General features: G+C 39.2%; 1 protein-coding gene across 3 annotated transcripts in view; it reads right to left on the reverse strand.

The window, feature by feature from the left end:
- Positions 1–1,258: 1,258 nt before the first annotated feature.
- Positions 1,259–21,205, reverse strand: part of stab1 (stabilin 1) — a 130,631-nt gene continuing 110,684 nt past the window's right edge. Inside the window, exons 60-69 of one of the 3 annotated variants that reach the window (XM_042089264.1) lie at positions 19,522–19,666; positions 18,878–19,011; positions 16,109–16,274; positions 15,364–15,470; positions 14,309–14,428; positions 14,042–14,191; positions 12,462–12,575; positions 11,999–12,142; positions 4,763–4,867; positions 1,259–1,458 (exon numbers count right to left, since the gene is read on the reverse strand). In XM_042089264.1, coding sequence (XP_041945198.1) covers positions 1,411–1,458; positions 4,763–4,867; positions 11,999–12,142; positions 12,462–12,575; positions 14,042–14,191; positions 14,309–14,428; positions 15,364–15,470; positions 16,109–16,274; positions 18,878–19,011; positions 19,522–19,666 — 1,233 coding nt within the window. In that variant the 3' untranslated portion in view covers positions 1,259–1,410. Of the gene's footprint in view, positions 1,459–4,762; positions 4,868–11,998; positions 12,143–12,461; positions 12,579–14,041; positions 14,192–14,308; positions 14,429–15,363; positions 15,471–16,108; positions 16,275–18,877; positions 19,012–19,521; positions 19,667–21,205 lie in introns of those variants that run through there. The other 2 variants (XM_042089263.1, XR_006031212.1) reach the window with 2 other exon arrangements.

The following is a 21,205-nucleotide window of genomic DNA, read 5'->3' on the forward strand; positions in this document are numbered from 1 at the left end:
TTATACACAACCATTGAACCAACAAAGTAAATACAAAAATAGAGACTTTTGTGTAATTATTCCATATTTTGTGTAGTCATTCTATATCGGAACACCTGACATACAATCCAAATAGTCTACAAGAAACCTCAGACCTTTCACTTGAGACCAAGATTATGCTTCTAGAGAGGTTGCTACACAGTAAGGCTTTTTTTTGTCAGTGTGCATTTTGGGTAACCAAAAGTCCTATGGGAAGTTTCCATAAGGCATTTTACAAAACGCATGAGCATACCTTAGTAAATAATGGTCTACTCATTTTTTTTATTCTATATTGATCTACTTTTGCACAAAGCTTCACAAGACCTGGTGCTAGGGCTCAGTTGTGTTTCTAAGTCCATTCAAGTAACCTAGAGGGCTGAATTGTGGTCAGTTCAGAGATGCTTGCAATCCGGCAGGAAGAAAAAACTATATTCTAGCCTCTGTAGCCCTGTGTCAGTACATCACACAGTTATTCTGATGGTCTCTACTGAAACTACTGTGTCTTATCTTTCCAAAGAGGTCAAGCATTTGATGGTGGGCCAAATTGGGTGAGAACAGTGGCTTCTAGAGTATAAGAACAATGCGATTTCGGGGTAAAAGCCTAGAGATGGCCCGTTCGTAATAGTTAAACTACACAAAATTGTATTGTAAATCAGAGTCCTGTACACCATAGTATGGTTATGGTTATGGATTTGGCAGACGCCTTTGTCCAAAGCGACACACAAATACAAAACAACATAATATTTAAAATTGAACAGGGAACAGATTAGAATGTTGGTCAAACTATAATAAGGAGAATAGTAATAATAAACAATAATATCAATTTAATCAATAATATAAAATAATATAAAAACAATGACATGGTAAGACTACATTAAGTTTCAACTGTATAGCACATCCATCTAATTACCTAGCCACAACTAGCTAGCTACAGCATAAGCATCTGGCTACCTAGCCACAACTAGATAGCTAACTAGGTTAAGTTTTTATGAATAAGAGAAATGCAATAATTATATCCCCCAAACAATTTTACTAAGTATGAATTTAGGAATACTAGAAGTTTTTTTAGAGTGAGCTAAAATGCTTTGAGGAGTTCTTCAAGTTTAACTCCTCAAACTTTGAGGAGTTCTTCACAATACCTTTGAATCAGTCAAAACATTTTATGAAAATGTAACATTATGACTGCATTATGAAATAATGCAATAATTTCATAATGAAATAACCATCAACATCACAGTGATTTATACTATTGCAGTATGAATATTCAAGCTTTATTAATGTTCCACCATTCCATCCAATTCAAAGTTTTTCACTCACTTAACATTCTATAAATCATGCTTATGTTTCTGAAGTCTTCTTTATGTTTGCAGAAATAGTGTGGCTGATTCTGAATTATTCAAGGAGGTTTGGTGCCCCCGCATGCTCAGTCGTGGCTGAATCCTGAAAATGCAATTCAATGCTACTGTTAATGACATTGGCAAATAATTAGGCACTGATTCTTGAGAAACTTTGATATTGAAAAGCTTTATGCAATGGCAAATAAACTGCATGGGCTATACACTATATGGTGGCTACTAATAATGTGCTAATACAGACTCCCAACTTTTTCAATCAAAATATTTTTTAGGGCCCTATCGTGCACCCAGGGCAAGGTGGCACAAAGCGTGACGCAAGGCTTATATCTTACACTCAATAAAGTCAGGAAATTCTCTCACAACCGGTCTGGGTTTGCTGAAGTAGTCTAGGCTACAGGCTGCATTTATCACAGAAAATCAATCAACATAGCAAGTAGATCTAGTCTACACTGTGCCTATTTAGAGACAGGAGCATAAGTTTACCGCGACAACAGCAATCACTATAATTTGCATTGCACTGATGCACAGACTAAACGGTCAAAAAGCCTCTTCCCTATGTCAATGTTGTAAAAGAAGATAGGCTAGGTCGACAGGACATAGCCTACCTCTGTCACGAACACTGTTAGTGTCAACGGAGTTACTGCCTCGGTGTGTTGCCAAACCTTATAAAAAGAAATAAAAGAAAGCCTAGCATGCATGGACAGTCTTCTTTCAACCCAGATACCGCAGAATGGAAAAGTCACGACCCACGAGAGAACAAAAACAAATAGCCTAAACAGGCAAAAGAAGTGCCCTTTTGGATGTGTTAATAGAGCTGCAGTTGCACTTAGTTGTTAGTGATTAATCATGTTGCTTTTTCAAATGAAATGCGTTTGTTAGTATAGGCTAGCCAATTGTGAAAATAGGGAAATTAAACTGTGTGGAAATTTTCAACCCGTGTAGCCTACACAAACAATCTTAAATCGACACTAGAAATGCAATTCCGAGGAATTACACGAGGGGATGCAGTCTGCTGGTTAGGGTGTTGGTGAGGCTGTTGAGCTTGCTGCTAGCTGGTTGGTAGGGTAATTGTGATACCTGCAAAGGTGCTTTTGGAGTAACCAAATTTGAATCTTGTGTGACATGGCATTCTTGAGATATCATACTCAAGGTGTTTTTGACCTTGACATTTGACCTTCAACCTCCAACTTCAACTCACTTCATCTTTGAGTCCATAAAAACACTCGTACCAAATTTGAAGCATGTACGTCAAGCCGTTCTGGAGATATAATGCTGAATGCATGAGATATGGCTGGGACTTTTATTTTGACACACAGGAAACACTTTAACAGGATGTGTAGTTCAGGTAGAGCTAGATTGTATGCTCAGAAGCTGAGAGAGTTGAATTCCTCACAGGTGACACCTGTGCCAGTGTTCTGATTAGCCTGGGAACTGCTCTGAGAACTACTTAACGAGCCCAGCTGGCTCTTATGACATCACAGCCCCCATTCAAGTCTATGGGGGAAAAATACACTTTTAATTACAAATATCTCAAAAAGTATAAACTTCTCAAAAATGAAAAACGGATAGGACGGTAAAGCCTTGGAAGATCTACGGAACGGTGCTTCAACCAAATTTGCACGTTAAGCGGTTTAGGCTGAATAGCGCGCACAAAAAGGTAAAAAGAAAAATAATAATAACTAGAAATGCAATTCCAAGGAATTACCAGTGCATGAAAATGCTAAAGTTGTGATGTAAAATATCATGTATAGTTAAAACAGATAATACAGAGATGGTTACTACGGTGATGCTAGGATAGACATGGTGGTTGCATAGCTTAATAAAAGTTGATAGTTTAAAAGTAGACTGTTTAAAAGCTGAATGTAGATAGTTTAAAAGTTGTTGATAGACAGTAGATAGTTTAAAAGTTGTTGATAGACAGCTAGTTTAATAGATAGTTTAATGATAGTTTAAAAGTAGACCGTTTAAAAGTTGAAGGTAAATTGTTTAAAAGTTGTTGACAGACTGGAAGTTTAATGAATGTTGATATTTAAATAGTTTAATGGCTGTATATAGGTAGATATTTGACGATAACTAAAAGTTGGAATGGCTCTAATGTTTGCTAGCAGTTATGTTAAGATAGCTAACTATGCTAACCATGCTACTTAGCTAATGTTTTATAGCAGTGCTAGCAATGCTAACATGCTAACCATGCTACTTAGCTAACTTAGCTAACGTTTTCTAGCAGTTTTGCTAAACATGTTAGCAATGCTAACTATGCTAACCATGCTACTTAGCTAACTTAACTAACGTTTTCTAGCAGTTTTGCTAAACATGCTAACTATGCTAGCAATGTTAACTATGTTAACCATGTGACTTAGCTAACCTAGCTAATCATTTTTAGTAGTTATGCTAACTATGCTAAGTAGCATGCTAACAATGCTAACATGTTAAGTATGCTAACCATGTGACTTAGCTAACCTAGCTAATCATTTTTAGTAGTTATGCTAACTAACATGCTAACAATGCTAACATGCTAAGTATGCTAACCATATGACTTAGCTAACCTAGCTAATAATTTTTATCAGTTTTGCTAAAAATGCTAACAATGCTAGCAATGTTAACATGCTAACTATGCTAACCATGCTAACTAGCTACAGTGGGTAGGAGTCATAGTTGATGACAAGTGTTGACATAGTTGATGACAAGTTAAAAGTTGTTGATAGACAGCTAGTTTAATAGATAATTTAATAATAGTTTAAAAGTAGACTGTTTACTGCTTAATGGCCGTATTATGTCATAATCGGCAATGTTAAGTCTATGGGGATTTTTAAAAAGTTTTTCTTTAATAGTTTAAAAAGTATTAAAGTTTCAAAGTTGAAAAGACATAGCAACCCGATCTGTTTGAAGACCTACGTTACAAAGTTTGAATGAAGTTTCTAAGTTAAACTGTTCAAGAGAAATTGCGTGCGGAAAAAGTGGTAAGCGGAATAATAATAAGAAGCCTAGGAAGAACAGTACAGTGCATTTTCATGCACTGTAATAAGAAGTCTCCGGATTTCAATAGAGGGGATGCATCCCCTCTAATAAAAGAAAACAAAATACCTAAGCCTCTAATAAGCCCCTCCCGCCGCCTCCATTTTATCTACATTTTATATACAGACACAGATTATGCAGAGTCTACATCACAAAACACAAATTGAGCTTCCTTCAGAGTTGATTGACTATAAGTTCCACTCAATATACCAGAATCCAGGGAACTGCCATGGGTTGATATTGTGAGGAAAAACAGAAAGCTAAAACACTCACCAATGATAGAAAATCATTAACATGGTTATAGAAGACATGTCTTGTTCAGCCACATACTGTATGATATAATAATAATAATAAGAAGAAGAATAAGAACTTACTTCAAAGGGTTCTGCAAAGGCTGTATAGCCACTATAGCAGGGGTTAGGAATAGAAACCAAAGCAGGGTTTGTGCTCCCTGGTGTAGGACCACCATCATCTTCATTCTGTGAGTTGATATGGAAAAATGCCATGGAAATTAAGATCATGTGAAACACATTCTTTTGTGGACAAAGTGCAGTTTTTGAATAATAAGTTTGTTTGTGCATAGTAAATATTCTTTTTGACATTTGAGAGTAAATATTCTTACATCACATTATTTGATCACAGTTAACTCTCAATAAATTATTTTCAAGATACAGTATTAAAGTAGACAATAAATAAGTAGGTGTGTGAATGTCCAGCTTCAGAAAGTAAAAGTCCTTTTATGTATTGTGTCTACAACCCTAATTCCAAATAATATGGGACGTTGTGTAAAATGTAATTAAAAACAGAATGTGATAATCTGCAAATCTCGAAACCCATATTTAGCTGCAAAAAGGACATAGACAACATATCAAATGTTGAAAATGACAAATTTCATTATTTCATGGAAAATATTTATACATTTTGAATTTGATGCCAGCAACACATCTCAAAAAAGTTGGGATAGGGGCAACAAAAGTCTGGAAAAGTTGTGTAATGATAGGGACAACAAAAGTTGGAACATTTCACAATTAATTAGGTTAACTGGCACCATGACTGGGTATGAAAAGAGTCTCTTTGAAGTAAGAGAAGAGAGAACAAAAACAAGAGGCATTCATCACTCTGTGTAAACCTGTGTGAGCAAATCATGAAACAATATAAGAATAATGCTTACATAAGCATTATGCAGTACATAATATAATTAAAATATTCAGAGAATCCAGAGAAATCTTTTCAAGCAAGGAAAGATCACTATAATTTGCATTGTCGAAGAACAATATTGGATGGCCGTGGTCTTTTGGACCTCAGATGCCACTGCATTAAAACCAGATGTTTCTGTAAAGAAAATCATAGACCTTTTACGCAAAAACGGAAATGCGTCAAGGACGTGTAAACCCAGTTCTGCTGTATGCTTTGTTGATGCAAAAATAGCAACAACAATCTAAGCTGTGCGAACGTCAGAGGGCGGTCTACGCTGATTCATCATTAGTGAGACACGAGGACAGCTGCATGCAAATCCTATCAGCATAACAATAGTGGCTGCTGCTGAAGCGTCAGCATAAGTGGCAGCCCTCGTTTCAGCCGGCCTCGTTTAAGACGGACGCGGTCAAGACAAGCAAGTTTACCTGTGCAAGTTCACCGAGCACAGGCACCGACAAAGGCAAAATGTGCCGTTCCACCATATCTGTTATCACCGGCCATTGCAGAAAACAGCATCATGCCAAAAGGGGCAGAAATCGCCTTAACCTCCAGGAACTTAAACGGTCCTCACCGACAGAAACCTCCTTCTCCATGGGCTTGTGGAACTGTCAATCCGCAGTCAACAAAACGGACTTCATAGCTGGCTATGCCAACCACCTTTCATTGGAACTCCTCGCTCTCACTGAGACTTGGATCAAACCAGAGAACACTGCCACCCCGGCTGCACTCTCCACTAACCTTACACTATCCCACACCCCTCGCCTATCTGGACGAGGAGGCGAGACGGGCCTGCTGATCTCCAACAAATGGAAATTCACCCCGCTACTGCCTTCAAACAAATATGTCTCATTCGAATTCCATGCCATCACAGTGATCGCCCCAGCAAAACTCTACGTGCTGGTCATCTACCGCCCTCCAGGCCAACTAGGCGACTTTATTGACGAACTTGACACTCTGCTATCCTCCATCCCTGAGCATGACTGTCCGCTTCTTGTTCTCGGTGATATGAACATCCACTTAGATGCCCCAGGCTCAGCGGACTTTTTGGCCCTGGTCCACTCCTTTGACCTCGAACTGGTTCAAAGCCCACCGACTCACAAAGCTGGCAAAGAGCTTGACTTGATCTTCACTCGGAACTGCAGCACAGACACCCTCATGGTGACGCCTCTCCATCTTTCTGACCACTTCTTCATCCAGTTCAACGTCAGCCTGACAGAACAGCCTCCGGCTCCTCAGCCGATGGTCACGTTCCGCCGCAACATCCGGAACCTGTCTCCAACGCACTTCTCCTCTGTGGTTGCCTCCGGTCTACCTCCACTCAACACCTTCTCCTCTCTGGAGGTTAATGAGGCCACTGACTCGCTCTGCTCCACACTGACCTCGTGTCTAGACGAGCTGTGCCCTCTTACCACAAGGCCAGCTCGATCCAAACATTCTCATCCATGGCTAAATGATACCCTCCGATCGCAGCGCACCAAACTCAGAGCCGCGGAGAGGAAATGGCACAAATCCAAACTAGCTGACGACCTCAAAAACTACCAGACACTACCAGACATCACTGCTGCTAAGACTGCTTTCTACAATGACAAAATCAACAGCGTTACAGACACTCGAAAACTTTTCTCAACCTTCAAATCGCTACTCAACCCTCAGCTGCCTCCTCCTCCATCCAGCCTTACTGCAGATACCCTCGCCTCATTTTTTACAAACAAAGTGGCGGCAATCAGCAGTCAATTCTCTACATGCCCACTCAACGCATCTGACTCAGATACCGCACTCCTACAACCTCTAGGGACTGCTGGAACATCTTTTTCAGCATTCACGCCTCTCTCCGAGAGTGAAGTGTCCAGACTCCTGACATGCAGCCGTCCTACCACATGCTCGCTGGACCCTATACCTACGAGCCTACTTCAGTCCATCAGCCCGACCATCGCACCAGCTATCACACATGTGATCAATGCCTCGCTAACCTCCGGCACATTTCCAACAGCGTTCAAAATGGCCCGGGTAACACCGTTACTTAAGAAAGCTTCTCTCAACCCTGCTCAAGTCGAGAACTACCGCCCTGTCTCACTACTGCCTTTCCTATCCAAAGGCATTGAACGAGCAGTCTCCAAACAGGTCTCTGACTTCCTTTCACAGAACAACCTTCTGGATCCAAATCAGTCTGGGTTCAAAAGCGGCCACTCTACCGAAACGGCTCTGCTGTCTGTAACAGAAGCCTTAAAAGAAGCCAGGGCGACCGCTCGGTCATCAGTACTCATTCTGCTTGACTTATCGGCTGCCTTTGACACGGTTAATCACCGTATCCTTCTCTCTATACTCGCTGACATGGGAATCTCCGGTTCTGCTCTCTCCTGGTTTGAATCCTACCTCACAGGACGCTTGTTTAACGTATCATGGCTTGGTCAACTATCTGCATCTCACCACAGGGGTCCCCCAGGGCTCAGTGCTGGGCCCCCTCCTCTTTGCTATCTACACCACCTCCTTGGGACAGATTATCCGTTCGCACGGCTTCTCATACCACTGCTATGCAGACGACACACAGCTCTATCTGTCCTTTCCATCTGATGACCCCTTGGTTTCAGCACGGATCTCGGATTGCCTTTCAGACATAGCTACATGGATGAAGGCACACCACCTCCAGCTGAACCTCTCAAAGACTGAACTGCTGGTCATCCCAGCCAAACCTACCATACACCACGACATCAACATCAAATTTGACTCCCTGTCTGTTTCACCGACCAGGACTGCAAGAAATCTAGTAGTTGTTCTCGACAACCAACTAAACTTCTCAGATCATGTTGCCTCAGTCGCCCGGTCATGCCGTTTCGCACTCTACAACATACGGAAAATCAGGACTTACTTGACTCAAGATGCTACCCAACTTCTGGTTCAGGCAATAGTCATCTCACGACTCGACTACTGCAATGCCCTCCTGACAGGTCTCCCAGCCTGCGCAGTGAAACCACTTCAGATGATCCAGAACGCGGCGGCGCGCCTGGTCTACAACCAACCCAAAAGGGCACATGTTACCCCGCTGCTCATCCAGCTACACTGGCTACCTATGGCGGCCCGCATCAAATTCAAGTCTCTAACGCTTGCCTACAAAGTAGTCTCCGGTTCTGCTCCCACCTACTTGAATGCCCTCATACAGACTTACACTACCTCCAGACCGCTGCGCTCCTCTGATGAACGACGTCTAGCTCTACCACCGGTACGCTCAAGCCAATCCAAACTTTTCTCATCTGTTGTTCCTCGTTGGTGGAACACACTGCCAGTTCCTACAAGGGCAGGGACATCCTTCTCCACTTTCAAAAAACTCCTGAAGACCCAGCTCTTTAGAGAACATCTACTCTCATAGCAACACTTACAACAAGTCTTACTGATCCTAGCACTCACCAGCCGTTTTAAACTGACAAGTAACTATTAAAAACAGCACTCACCGACGCACTTATTCTTACTGTACTCTAATGTTTTTTAAACTGTCCTAAAATTGTGAGAATTGTTCTAAAACTTACTGTGTACCATGTTGTTAGTCGCTTTGGTTAAAAAAGCGTCAGCCAAATGTAATGTAATGTAATGTAATGAATGGGACATTTCATTCTCAAAAGTCCAACCACCGAGCCTTATTGAGACAACTTCAATACAGACATTAGTACACAATGCAACATTTTCCTGGAGAGACCAGAGAACATTTACAGAATGCTGTTAAATGAAGAGGTGAGGCAACAGTCAGGCGCGCGGGAACCTATTTTTGACCAGGGGTGCTGAATAACAAAAATAATGGATGTCCGACGATTTCTCCCCTCCTGGACATGTTTCAAATTTTGACTGCTACATCATTTTAGTGCGGTGTGCGGGTGATAGAGAGAAGTTTTAGGGATCAATAAAGTATATCTATCTATCTATCTATCTATCAATCTATCTATCTATCTACGTCCTGGGCAGCCACAAATTCCAATGTTCCATGCAGGGCTCTCAAGTTTTGAAGTTTGCAAGGAGTGAGACTTTGTTTCTGGGGGGACGGGGGGGGGGGGGGACGTGGCATTGGCACAGTGTCACGCCCCCTCCCCCTGATCGAAGTACATGAAAGTCCTACGTCTGCTTGAACTACTCGTGGCGCCCACCCCCCAGATCACCAGACCCACCCTCCCCATGTCCCATCAACCCAGCTTCATGAGAGAGCACAAATTCCATTATTTCAAACACACTGTTTTATTTATTCTAGAACCCTATAGTAAATAATAATGAATAATAATAACACATCACTGCAAACCTCAATCTGATGCAGGTTATGTAGACCAGCCTTTCTCAAACTTCTTTGACCTAAGGCCCAGTCATGGCAGACTTTGGGGTCATAGGGCTCATCTACACATACCCAACCCCACTCCCTCCAAATCAAATTGTCATTATCATTATCACAATCCTTATTATGCCTATATTGTTTTACATGCACTTTCACTTAAATGTTTTGTGACATGCACATCAGAGGACTGCTAATGTAAGATATAATTAGTTTCATTGCTTTTGCATGGTTGCATGATGCTTGCATAAGAAGAATACTTCTCAAAACAGCAACAATTATATGGGTGCTATTGTTTTGGGATGTTTCCCTCATGCAAGCATCATACATTGGTAGGAAATGGAGGAAAAAAATACATGTTTTTTAATGAAGTTTACCAGCTTCTTTGGCGAGCAGATAGACTGATCTGTTGATCTTTTAACAGAAGGCTACAATAGCTTTTGGCCACGTTATATTCAAATTTGACTATACAATACTCAGTGCTATACAGTGTATTATACAGTTTCTGCTCTGTTTCTATGGAAGTTCCAAAAAGCAACGTTGTTCTATTAAGTGTCGTTAAACAATTAAATAGCATTCAACAGGTTGAAGCGGAGCTTTGATACCAACGTTATCGATTAGTTGAACAGTTTCTCTCGCGCAGACGCCTGCATTGAATGAACGCTCATACCACCACTTTATTGTATGGCTCCATGTTTAATGACATTAATAGCAGAATGTTTTTTTGTCAGTCCGCGGTATCTTGATCAACTGCGAGGGCAAATTATCAGACGAAGCACCGGGCCTAATTTCACTCCACGACTCCGCGGACCAGCAGTCTCCACGTTGCAGACCCACATCAAAACAAAACTATTTCCTGATTGGTTGAGATCCTATTTACTGATTGGCCGATAGGTTAGTAACTGAACAGCAGCTCTCTGAGCTGAATGAGCGCAGAGACAGCAACGTTGTGTGACACGTTTGTAAAATATAGCCCTTAGAAATTTCTGTGCGGGCAAGTTAATAATTTCTCGGAGTGAGAAATGCCATGTGTGGCGTGTGAGTGTGTGAAGTCATTGAAATGCATGTCTCACGCTCAATGCGTGAGACTTTAGAGGTCTGGTTCCGCGACAGCACTCCGACTCCACTGCACCCACCCTAACCCCACAGAAGCGCACTTGAATCTAGCCTATTTCAGTATAGCTAAGGAAAATTACTTTTCGTCAAAACCACACCAGAGATGTTTGGATTTAAATATAGGCTAATAATCAGGCTGCAATGATCTCGCAAATAGAGCAAGAATGTGTCCTAATAATTTCTATCTTAGCGACTAGTGAAATGATTTCACTAGCTATAATTTATTAATTTTGCAAAACTGTACAACACAATTAAAGTTTCTTTCAGCTTATCCATGCTTTTTTGAACGTGTAAATCGCATAGAATATGTAGGCCTATATCAATCGTAGGCCTACACACTTAATCGCTATCACCAGAGCCCGTTTACGGATTAGACATTCTCTGGCTATCACATAGATGAAACCACGCTACGGTTCTTACAGTAACTGACTCACGTTCACGTTGATCAATATAACTTAATTTTTAGTAGCCTATATTCCAACCAATCCATAACCCTTTTTTGCTATTTGACTCATCATTTCACATACACACATTTAAACAATGTCAGACAGCGAATTAGTAATTATTTAAAAATATATATAACAAATTTAAAAAATCTATCTCCTGCCAGCAGGGGGTGCTGCAGCACCCTCAGCACACCCCTTCCCGCGCCCTTGAACATAGTAGTAAACATGTCCCTGTCTTAACTTTTTTGAGACGTGTCGCTAGCATCAAACATTTTTATTTTCCAAAAAAGAACATTTATTTCCTTCAACACCTGATATGTTGTCTTTGAACAATTCTCAATTAAATATAGGTTGAATATGATTTGTAAATCATAGCATTCTGTTTTCACTCACATTTTACACAGCGTCCCTAAAATTAACTCATATACCTGGCTGAGGAGTTGTGGCAGTTAGAATCAGTTGGTTTAGTGAATGGTTGGAGCAAATATATGGCAGAATTTTTACTTTTTGATTTTTACACCTCTGCAATTATGGTCATCATTTACCTTGAAATACTGGAAACGGAAAGCATCCTTTTTGTACCTGAACACATAGTATGCCATACCAGTAGCAGCAAGGAGTATAAAGAGAGTTATCATAATGGGGACGCCAGAGACACCCCCAGACTGGGGATGAGGTAATGGTTTCACCTGCACAAAATCATTATCATCATTAATATATAATAATCACAAACTTGGAGAATTTGTTTTGTCTTCAAAAAAAGGGATTCTTTGAGTCCTTATGTAGAGTATTTTCCTCGTAGACTTAACAGGTTTACTTATAAAACAAATAGCAGAAAGGTCATGCTTCCAACAACATAAAAATGAATAGACATTTTTATCGTTAGTATGTTTACCATTGTCTCTGTCTACTATTTTGTCTTAACTGGAAATCTGGAAAGTTGCATTAATAACAGCAAAATGTACATTCTTTGTGTGAATTTTATCTGGGAAATATGTAATTACTTACAGGTTCGGGGGGTGCTTTTAATGGTCCATCAATAATGTGTATAATTCCATTGATAGCTGGAATGTCCCAGTCTACAATGCTTCTCTTGTTGACAAGTTTATGAGGTTTGAAATTCTGCTGGATATAGGAGCACAACACTTACAAGGTATGTATGATCGAGTAAGCGTGTGAATAGAGAGTGTGCAATCTTTAAAATTATTTTATTATTTTTGCTTTATCTGTTTTGTTTTCATGTTTGACAGTGATTTACTAAACTGAAGTAACAAAAGAGAAAGAAAAGGGTACACAAAATCTAAGGATAAAAGAAGTTACAATAACAGGTTTTGTATGGAAAAGATACCAGCTTATAGTTATGCCTGTTATAATGTGTTTTTTCTGCATTTGTGGATACATCCACACTACTAAGTTTTTATTTTTAAAGAGTTTTAAAACCAAAACGATCTAAACACTATAGTTTATATATTGTAGAATTTAACAGAACAGTCAAGCAAAGCTTTCAACCCTTACAGGACTATAGGCTATTTTCAGTGTAATTTTACTACCTTAACTTTTAACAGAACTGACTGCACACAAAAACATTTTAGTTTGTTGCACAAAGTTTTTTTTATACTTCAGTCAGTGCTGTCCATATACAGTAGTTATAAATATATATTATATCCACTGTATATTTTCATTTGTGTTCAGCTGTCTGCTACAATGGTTAGATGCATACTGCATTCCACTCCTAAGGCATTTGTAACTAACTTAACCCAAATTGTAACCTTAAATTACTGTGTGCATCTTTGCCTTGGTAACTTCCTGACCTTGATTCATGATAGAATCTTACTCTGTATTTCCAGTAAACATGGTTATCAGGGTTTACATTAGCCGGCTACAGCTGGAAAGTGAAGGGTTTCATGTGTAGTTGCCGGCAGAAAAAATATAAACAGACAGAATGTCTGGTGGAAAATATGGCAAAATAATTCCTATTTACATATTATTATGTTGTTATTACCAACGCTGTAGTGAGGGTGGGAGTGAGAGTGAGGGTGTGAGCTGTGATTGCAGAGTAGTATAAACTTATACAAACAGCAATATCACACCTGTTTTAACTGTTTTTAACGTCAGCACGTTAACAAAATGTTACTGACTCCCCGGGAAGTCTCCTGATTGTTCGCTACAAAATGTCTGCAGCATTTCATTTTATTGTTGTAGGTTATAACCCATGTCAGTTTGCAATGTTTGCAGAGTTACAAACTTAATTTGTGCTGACTATGTCTAATAAACTGCATTGTTGAAGTATATTGTTTGTGTTTTATTGCGGTTTAAATGTATAAGCTATTAAAAACATATGTCTGGTAGATTTTCTGTATGTCCAATATTCTGGGATATTACCAGACAAACAAAAATGTAACGGTAACCTCTGATGGTGATCAATTTTTGTACCACACCAAAGTTTTGATGTTTACAACTAATTAGTAGTCAACACAGCCAAACCACCACATGATAATTTTCCTACTTTGCATCCCATGTGTGAGATCCCATCATTTATCTAAATTGACAATGAAGCTACTTGTACACCCAAAGTCTAATTAACTCACATCAGACAGTGTTGCATCATCTGCTGGTATCACAATAGTGAGACTGTACCCCAGTCGTGAAGGAATGACCAAGTTGTGTGTCAAATTCTCAAAGACGTGGAAGCTGTTATTAATGGAGATGTGATACTCCATGTCTCTCTGAGACAGCGTCTGTAAATTACACAAAACACTTAAAAAAACGTGGCAGATCATAGGTTCAATCAAAAATATTATACATACACACATCACCTTTCTGAGATATGATATTCTGATAGGAAAATCAATTACCTCATTGACAGAGAATCCTTTATTATGTGGCACAAACAGGGTGGCAAAAGATGATCTTGCAGACAGGAAATTCATCAGATTCTGTCCTTCCTCAGCTGTGTTTGCATATGTCAACATGGCCTATTTGATAATAAAAATGTTCATGTTACACCTTCATTTCAAAAGCCCAAATTGAATGCGTTTTCTAATATTAATGGGCCCAAAATTCTTCATTTACTTTTAGCAATACATTAACAAGTGTAGGGCGGTGGTAGTGTAGTGGCTAAGGAGTACAGCTAGCATCTAGTAGCCACAAAAGGCAATTCCTGTTATGCCCTTGAGCAAGACACTTAACCCCGAGTTGGTCCAGGGAGAGTGGCCCCTGCAATTGGTATCTGTAACCTTTGGATAAAGCCATCAGCAAAATGTATAAATAATAATACTACTACTAATAATAATAATGTTTCAAGGTGCAAAACAAAGACACATATTCACAAACCATTTTATCTTTCTGCTAAGAGACCAACATTTACTAAGGAAAAATGACAACGAGGTGGCAGCCGGATTTTTTACAGCTTTGGCAAATACTTTCACTGGTCCCAATTACCAAACAATTTTTGTCTGAGTTGCCATTTGCCAGTTGTCATTGCGTCAACAGTACTTACTTAGTACTATTACTAAAACAAACAATAATAAGAATTACTTATACTTTGGAAATAAATGACAGCACAAGTGACTATGTAAATACCTACTGGGAAAATGTATTGTACATGTAATCAGCATGACTTTTAAGGGGTGTGAAGCATGTGTTCATTTGTCATTGCAGTTACAGTAAGGAACAAAATGATTCAGCGTTATTATTAAATGTTTTCATATTTTCTAACATTTTTATGAAAAATGGTGTCTTCTTTTTCTGAATGCATGTTTCTATCACATTGTCTTACATTGTCTTTTGGCATGTGGTAGTGTCATTTTCAGTCAGAACAAACATATTGGTCAAGAGAAAACCAACATTAAATCAATATTTGTCAGGGGTATGAATCATCTTGTTCCTAACTATACAGTAATATACTTACAGTGTAAAAAGTTGAGAGTTTATCATTCATGGCTAGAACACTAGCCAGATTTCCATTACAAAAACTTCCATCTCCAATATACTCTTCTTTACAGACACATTCAACATCTAGAAAAGAAAATGACATACTACATATTTGCCTCAATGTATCACTTTATGTGCTCAATGTGTCACTTTTTCTTTGCATCATATATTCTGAATGACATTTAAAGTTGATGGTTAAACACACTATATGGACAAAAGTATTGGGACACCCGGCCATTACACCTATAGGAACTTGAATGATATCCCATTCTATGCATGGGATAGTTATAACAGCTTCCACTCTTCTTTCCAGAAGATTTTGGAGAATGTCTGTGATTTTTCTCCATTCATCCTAAAGAGCATCTGTGAGGTCAGGCGCTGATGTTGGATGAGAAGGCCTAGCTCACAATATCTGATAGTTAATCCCAAATGTATTTGATAGGGCTCTGTATGAGTAAAGTTTTTCCACACCAAACTAACTCAACCCTGTCCTTATGGACCATGCTTGGTGTACCCTATGACACTGCGAGACAGTGAGCTCTTCAAAACGACCCATTCTCTCTGCATGCTTTTTAATGCACACTGCATGTCTAGGTGCTTGATTTATACTCTTATGGGAATGGGTCTGAGTGGAGCACATGAATTCAGTAATTCAAGGTATTAGTGTCCTAATACTTTTGTCCATATAGTGGAACACCACCAATACCCATAATACTGTATACCTTTCATTCTGTAACAATAGGCATCATATGTCCTGTTTGTGTCTACTGGGTCCTTGTATAGAATGACGCCGACACGGTTGTCACCACATTTGGCAGATGGAAATGTTATTGGATAGCCAACTTTCTTCCCATCTATCCAGCCCGCAACACACAAGTGCATACCCAGCTGGTGAAAGATCATGAGGAGATTATGTCATCATGTCAGATTAAATGTACTGTAGCTTTTATAATATGTCTCTCTGAAAATGCACTGTATTGCTACCTAAAATTTGACTGTACAGTGAAAGAACCAGCACTACAGTTGGACTCGTACGTTTACATACCCTAGCAGAATTTTGTGAAATATAAGTTTTTGGAAAATATGATAGATCACGATGATACATGTTTTCCTCTCTCTATGGCTACGTCTGAGCCCGCTAGCATAGCAACATGCTAACACATTCGCGCTGCGCACCAGAGCGTTTGAGTGCATGTACCAACACGGGCGAGGTATGACTCAACTCGTGAAAGTTAAGGTAACAACATATATATCACTACTGACATTGGGTGGCGTGTTCCTTTAAAAGGTATTAATAAATGGTAAGTTAACTCTTTACTATCATTAGATAACATTAGTAAATTACTTATAAGCAGGGTGCGATTTGTCGGGGGGGATGGGGGGGATTTCCCCTCCTCTGGTCTTGATATCCTCACCTCTGATTAATTATTTTCATCGCCGGGGGTGGGACAACATTTATCCCCCTCTGCCCTTCATATTGATTAATGCTACTTCATATAAGTAAAGCGCTGCTGCAACATGACAACAGTCTAATACATAATAATCTGACATCAGACGCGCGCCGTCACTGTCAGCGCTCGTGCTGCTGACACAGTGGCTGTGTGATGATTGGTGAATTTGGCCTTGATCATGCATGAAAATTTCAGAATGTCGACTGTGTAGGCTAACCAATCATAAATGGCGAGTTTCAATGGAAAAGTTAGCTGGACAAATGAAAGAAAACGAGAAGGATACAGTGCAGCATATCGTCATATTTTAGAACATTCAAAATCAGATAGGCCTAACTGATGCAACTGAGATGGAGGACAACTCCACGTAGAGTAGAACATATTGTCTGAAGCAACTTACATTAGGTGAGGAGATATTTGCTGAATGTCACAAAAAGTGTTTAGAAATTGCTTGGCATCGCTATTCAATGACTCTCTACCGAACTACCTGTAGTCTGCGGAGGACGAACGAGAAACCACTGATTTGATAAATTAGCCAATAGGCCTAGTGGACAAATAACTTAAAGCCTATAATCTGTAGCTTACTGCAAAAACGAATGTTGGTGGCTATTTATCTAGCAGGTGTTTTAACAGCTGCAAGAAATAGAGGCTTCATGGTCATGGCCCATGGTTCGTAAATTATTTTCATAAAACTCCAAGTTGCCCTATCATAACTTCACTCTCCAAAACCCTTCACTGCACTGTAGCCAATTAACTGACAGTGTGACAGTAGGCTATTTATTTTCTGTACAATAATTTATTTTTTCAACTTTTGCAATATTACACACTTGGCTACAGAACGCAAATCTGCAGGAGAGAGAATGCACATACGCATCGATTACAAATGTAGGCTATTTGGTTACCAACAAAGAATGGAACCAATTCACTAACTTCAATCCCATCATATACTGTAGCCTACAACGTTTTTTACACAACAAAAACAGAAACGATGGAGGCAGCAAAGGTAGAGGAGTCATTTCAGATAAGAACAAGGTAAATTTATATGCTTGTCAAACGTATACCCTAAGCATTAGAGGAGCTGATTATCATACCGAAAGTGTACACTCGTTGTTTACACGCGTCATACACAGCGGTAAACTAAAACTAAGCTAAAGGTAAATATTACAAAAGTGGCAAAATTAATATAGGCTATTGTTAGCCATGAAATTACTAGGCTATGATATGATAATATATTACTTAGTAGTTTATAAGACACTCGGTAACACTTTATTTTAAGGTTCACATGTTGGCGACACAACAGCATATATGTGTTGTTTAGTAACGGTTGAGCCTGTTCCTTTAAAATATAGCCAAAGGACGTATTCTTGCTTTGGTATAGGCCTACATTTTAGGCTTATTCTCAAATTCCGATTGTGTTGTGTTTTTTTACGTCCAATGTCCAGCAATTACCGGACAACGGAAATCCTGACCATAACACAGCCCTCCAGAGCGCGTAGCTGGAAAGGTGCTTAAGTTAAGAGTTGTATACATCAGAAACGCACAGATTTTGGGGTTGCTCCTCCCAAAACGCGTAACTCCCCCTATTGCACATAAATGACAGATTTAGGCGAAGGGGAAAATTTACACAGAGTGAAATGCACGTAGTTACACACCCTTACGCATATGGGAGAATTCCCCCCTTAGTTAGTAATACCTTGTAAATGGTTTGTTAACACAGCTTATTATGAAGCATAACCAATTGTTTGAGATGAAAACACTGATACATGGAAGGTTTGTAAAGAGTATAATTTAGAATCTTTAAAATACAAAGTACAGTATTTTATTTTGAAACAACAGTCTTTCAAGGTATTTGTTGGACTGAATTTTTTGATTGAATGTTTCTAAATTACCTACCAATAATTATCTTTCTAAATGACCTATCTAGAATTATCTACCTTGTTTGTCCTGGACTGGACTGGACTGATTATGAATTGTGATAAATTGGTGCAAATAAATCTATGCCCTTTCTTTTATCTCTATGTCCCAATGATATTAGAGGTTCACCTGCTGGGCATCAGACAGCTGATTGAATGTGGCAAGCATGGCCCCATCAGCCTTGCAGCCTGCTTCTGCAGAGGTGAAGTTCATCTTGTACTTTCCTTCTGGAGATCTCAAGTGAAATACTCCAGCTGTTTTTGCTGTGACCAACACAAAGGTTATTCAAATCACTGAGCACTTAAATGCAGAGGAAATATTCTCCCCAAACAGTGGAATATTGGCTCATTACTCAAGTACAACATTTTCCAGCTCTTTGAAACTTTCTAGTTTGCCACCAAGGCCACATTTGTGAAGGCTACAGAACTGTATGCAGAGTGCCATATTTGAGTCATGACAGAAAACAGAAATATGACTATTTGAAGAATTTGGTTCCAAAACGCTATATATCCATTTTTAAAAACATTAATAAATCATGTTATTTAATTATGTATTTCAGGTAATATCAATACAATTGCAGTTTTGCTGTTTTGATTGACTGAGTAAAGACAAATCATATAACAATAACCCAATCACAGTTGCACTGAAATTACCTGGAAAACAAAATGTAAAAAAATGATTTATGAAAATTCTTTGAAATGGAGGATATAGCGTTTTGGAACCAAACTCTTCATTTCTCCGTCAAAGCAACTTTCTCTGACCATAGCTCTTACTGTGGAAATGTAAGTCCTTGCAGGAAGCTTTAGGATCACATCCTCCATTGTTATCCAGGCATCGGTCAATAGGTGGTATTACCTTCTCCAGGCACTGGAGGCCATCTCCTACATAACCATCATTGCACTGGCATCGTCTCTCATTCTGTAAATTCAACATTTAAAATACAAATACAGTCACAACACTAACTTTGAATCCATGTGACAATTGCAGTGGCACATTACAGGCTAGTAGTATGTGGGTAGAATCATGTTAATATGTAGGTAGTATCAAATTATTGGCGCTGGCAATGTAGTAAATAGTAATATTTAAAGGGGCACCAGGCAAGCCTGATGCTTTTTCTCTACGAAACTCCCCCTCGCTCGGTCTGAAGCTCTTTTCCTTTTCTTTGCATCTTCCGTCAAGAGTTTTCGCTGCTTCTTCGCCGGCTCTGCCATTATACACACGTTTGCAACAATCTCTAACGTTTCGTTAGCCTGCCTCTGTGCTGTGGATGTAGGATGTAAACTGATCCTGCTTCGGTCGGCGGGTACGATACACTGAACTTGCAAGCGGGATATTCTTCCTACAGGCTGGGCGGGCAAGAGAGTCTTCATTCGCCCTGTAATGAGTCATTTAACCATATACCGACTTACGAAGGTGAGTAATTAACACAAAAACGTTGCCTGGTGTCCCTTTAATCTTTGTCAAGGAATATGCTCAGTAATTGACAGACAAAATGCTGTAAATAAGCCAGACTTAGCTGTGTGTGCTAATTTTCATCTGCTGTCCCTAGCCAGTCCCTAGCCATGAGTCTACATAATAATTTCACCTTTTAAGTTGAATTACTGAAATCAATTAACTTTTGCATGATATTCTAATTTTTCGAGTTTCACCTGTAAACAGGTTATTATTGTAAAATTGAATCTTTGTAATACATGACCCTGATACCACAGAAATTCTACAAAACTGGGTAATGTTTCTGAGTAATGACCAAGGGTAATAATGGGGAAATACTTACTTTTGCCATTTTAATGGGCTACTACATTGGCAACCCTATAATCACTAAATTACTATCATGGAACAATTCTGAAGTAACCATGTTGTTATCAATATATTACTCTACAACTCTTACATATAGGAAGCTGGATAATGATGAGATTGCTGACAAATTCTTCGACATGTAAAGAAGTACACCAGTGCTTTTTTAAATAATCACTACATTTTCTGATAGACTGCTACAATAGTTCCTTGGATATTGTTTAGATGCAACATGATAGATACACACATGATCAACTAATTGGTTCTTAAGAAGTTATTCTTTGTGTTTAACTGTTACAAATCAATTTAACAATTGTCTACATAACTGTAAAGAAAAGTGCTAGCAAAGTTCCTTTGGTTAAAGCGTAACTCTGGAGTAAAAACAACCTAGGGTCTATTTACGCTAGTTAACAAGTTCAAACATTTGAGCAAAATTACATTAATTGGTGGAGTTTTGAGCAAGATTGTTTCTTGCATTAACACTGAATGGGCTTATAGTGAAAGCTAAGGGGGCCAGCTAGCACGTCAAAAAACAAACGCTATTTCATACCACTGACAATGCTCCAAATGTGATTACACTTCTGTGGTGTATTTGGTGAGGGTCTCTACCGACAAACTGAAGTATTGCAAACTTTAAAAGTGTGCAGAGAGGCTGTAAGACCT

Source organism: Alosa sapidissima, chromosome 4, assembly GCF_018492685.1.
Source record: "Alosa sapidissima isolate fAloSap1 chromosome 4, fAloSap1.pri, whole genome shotgun sequence".
NCBI lineage: Eukaryota > Metazoa > Chordata > Actinopteri > Clupeiformes > Clupeidae > Alosa > Alosa sapidissima.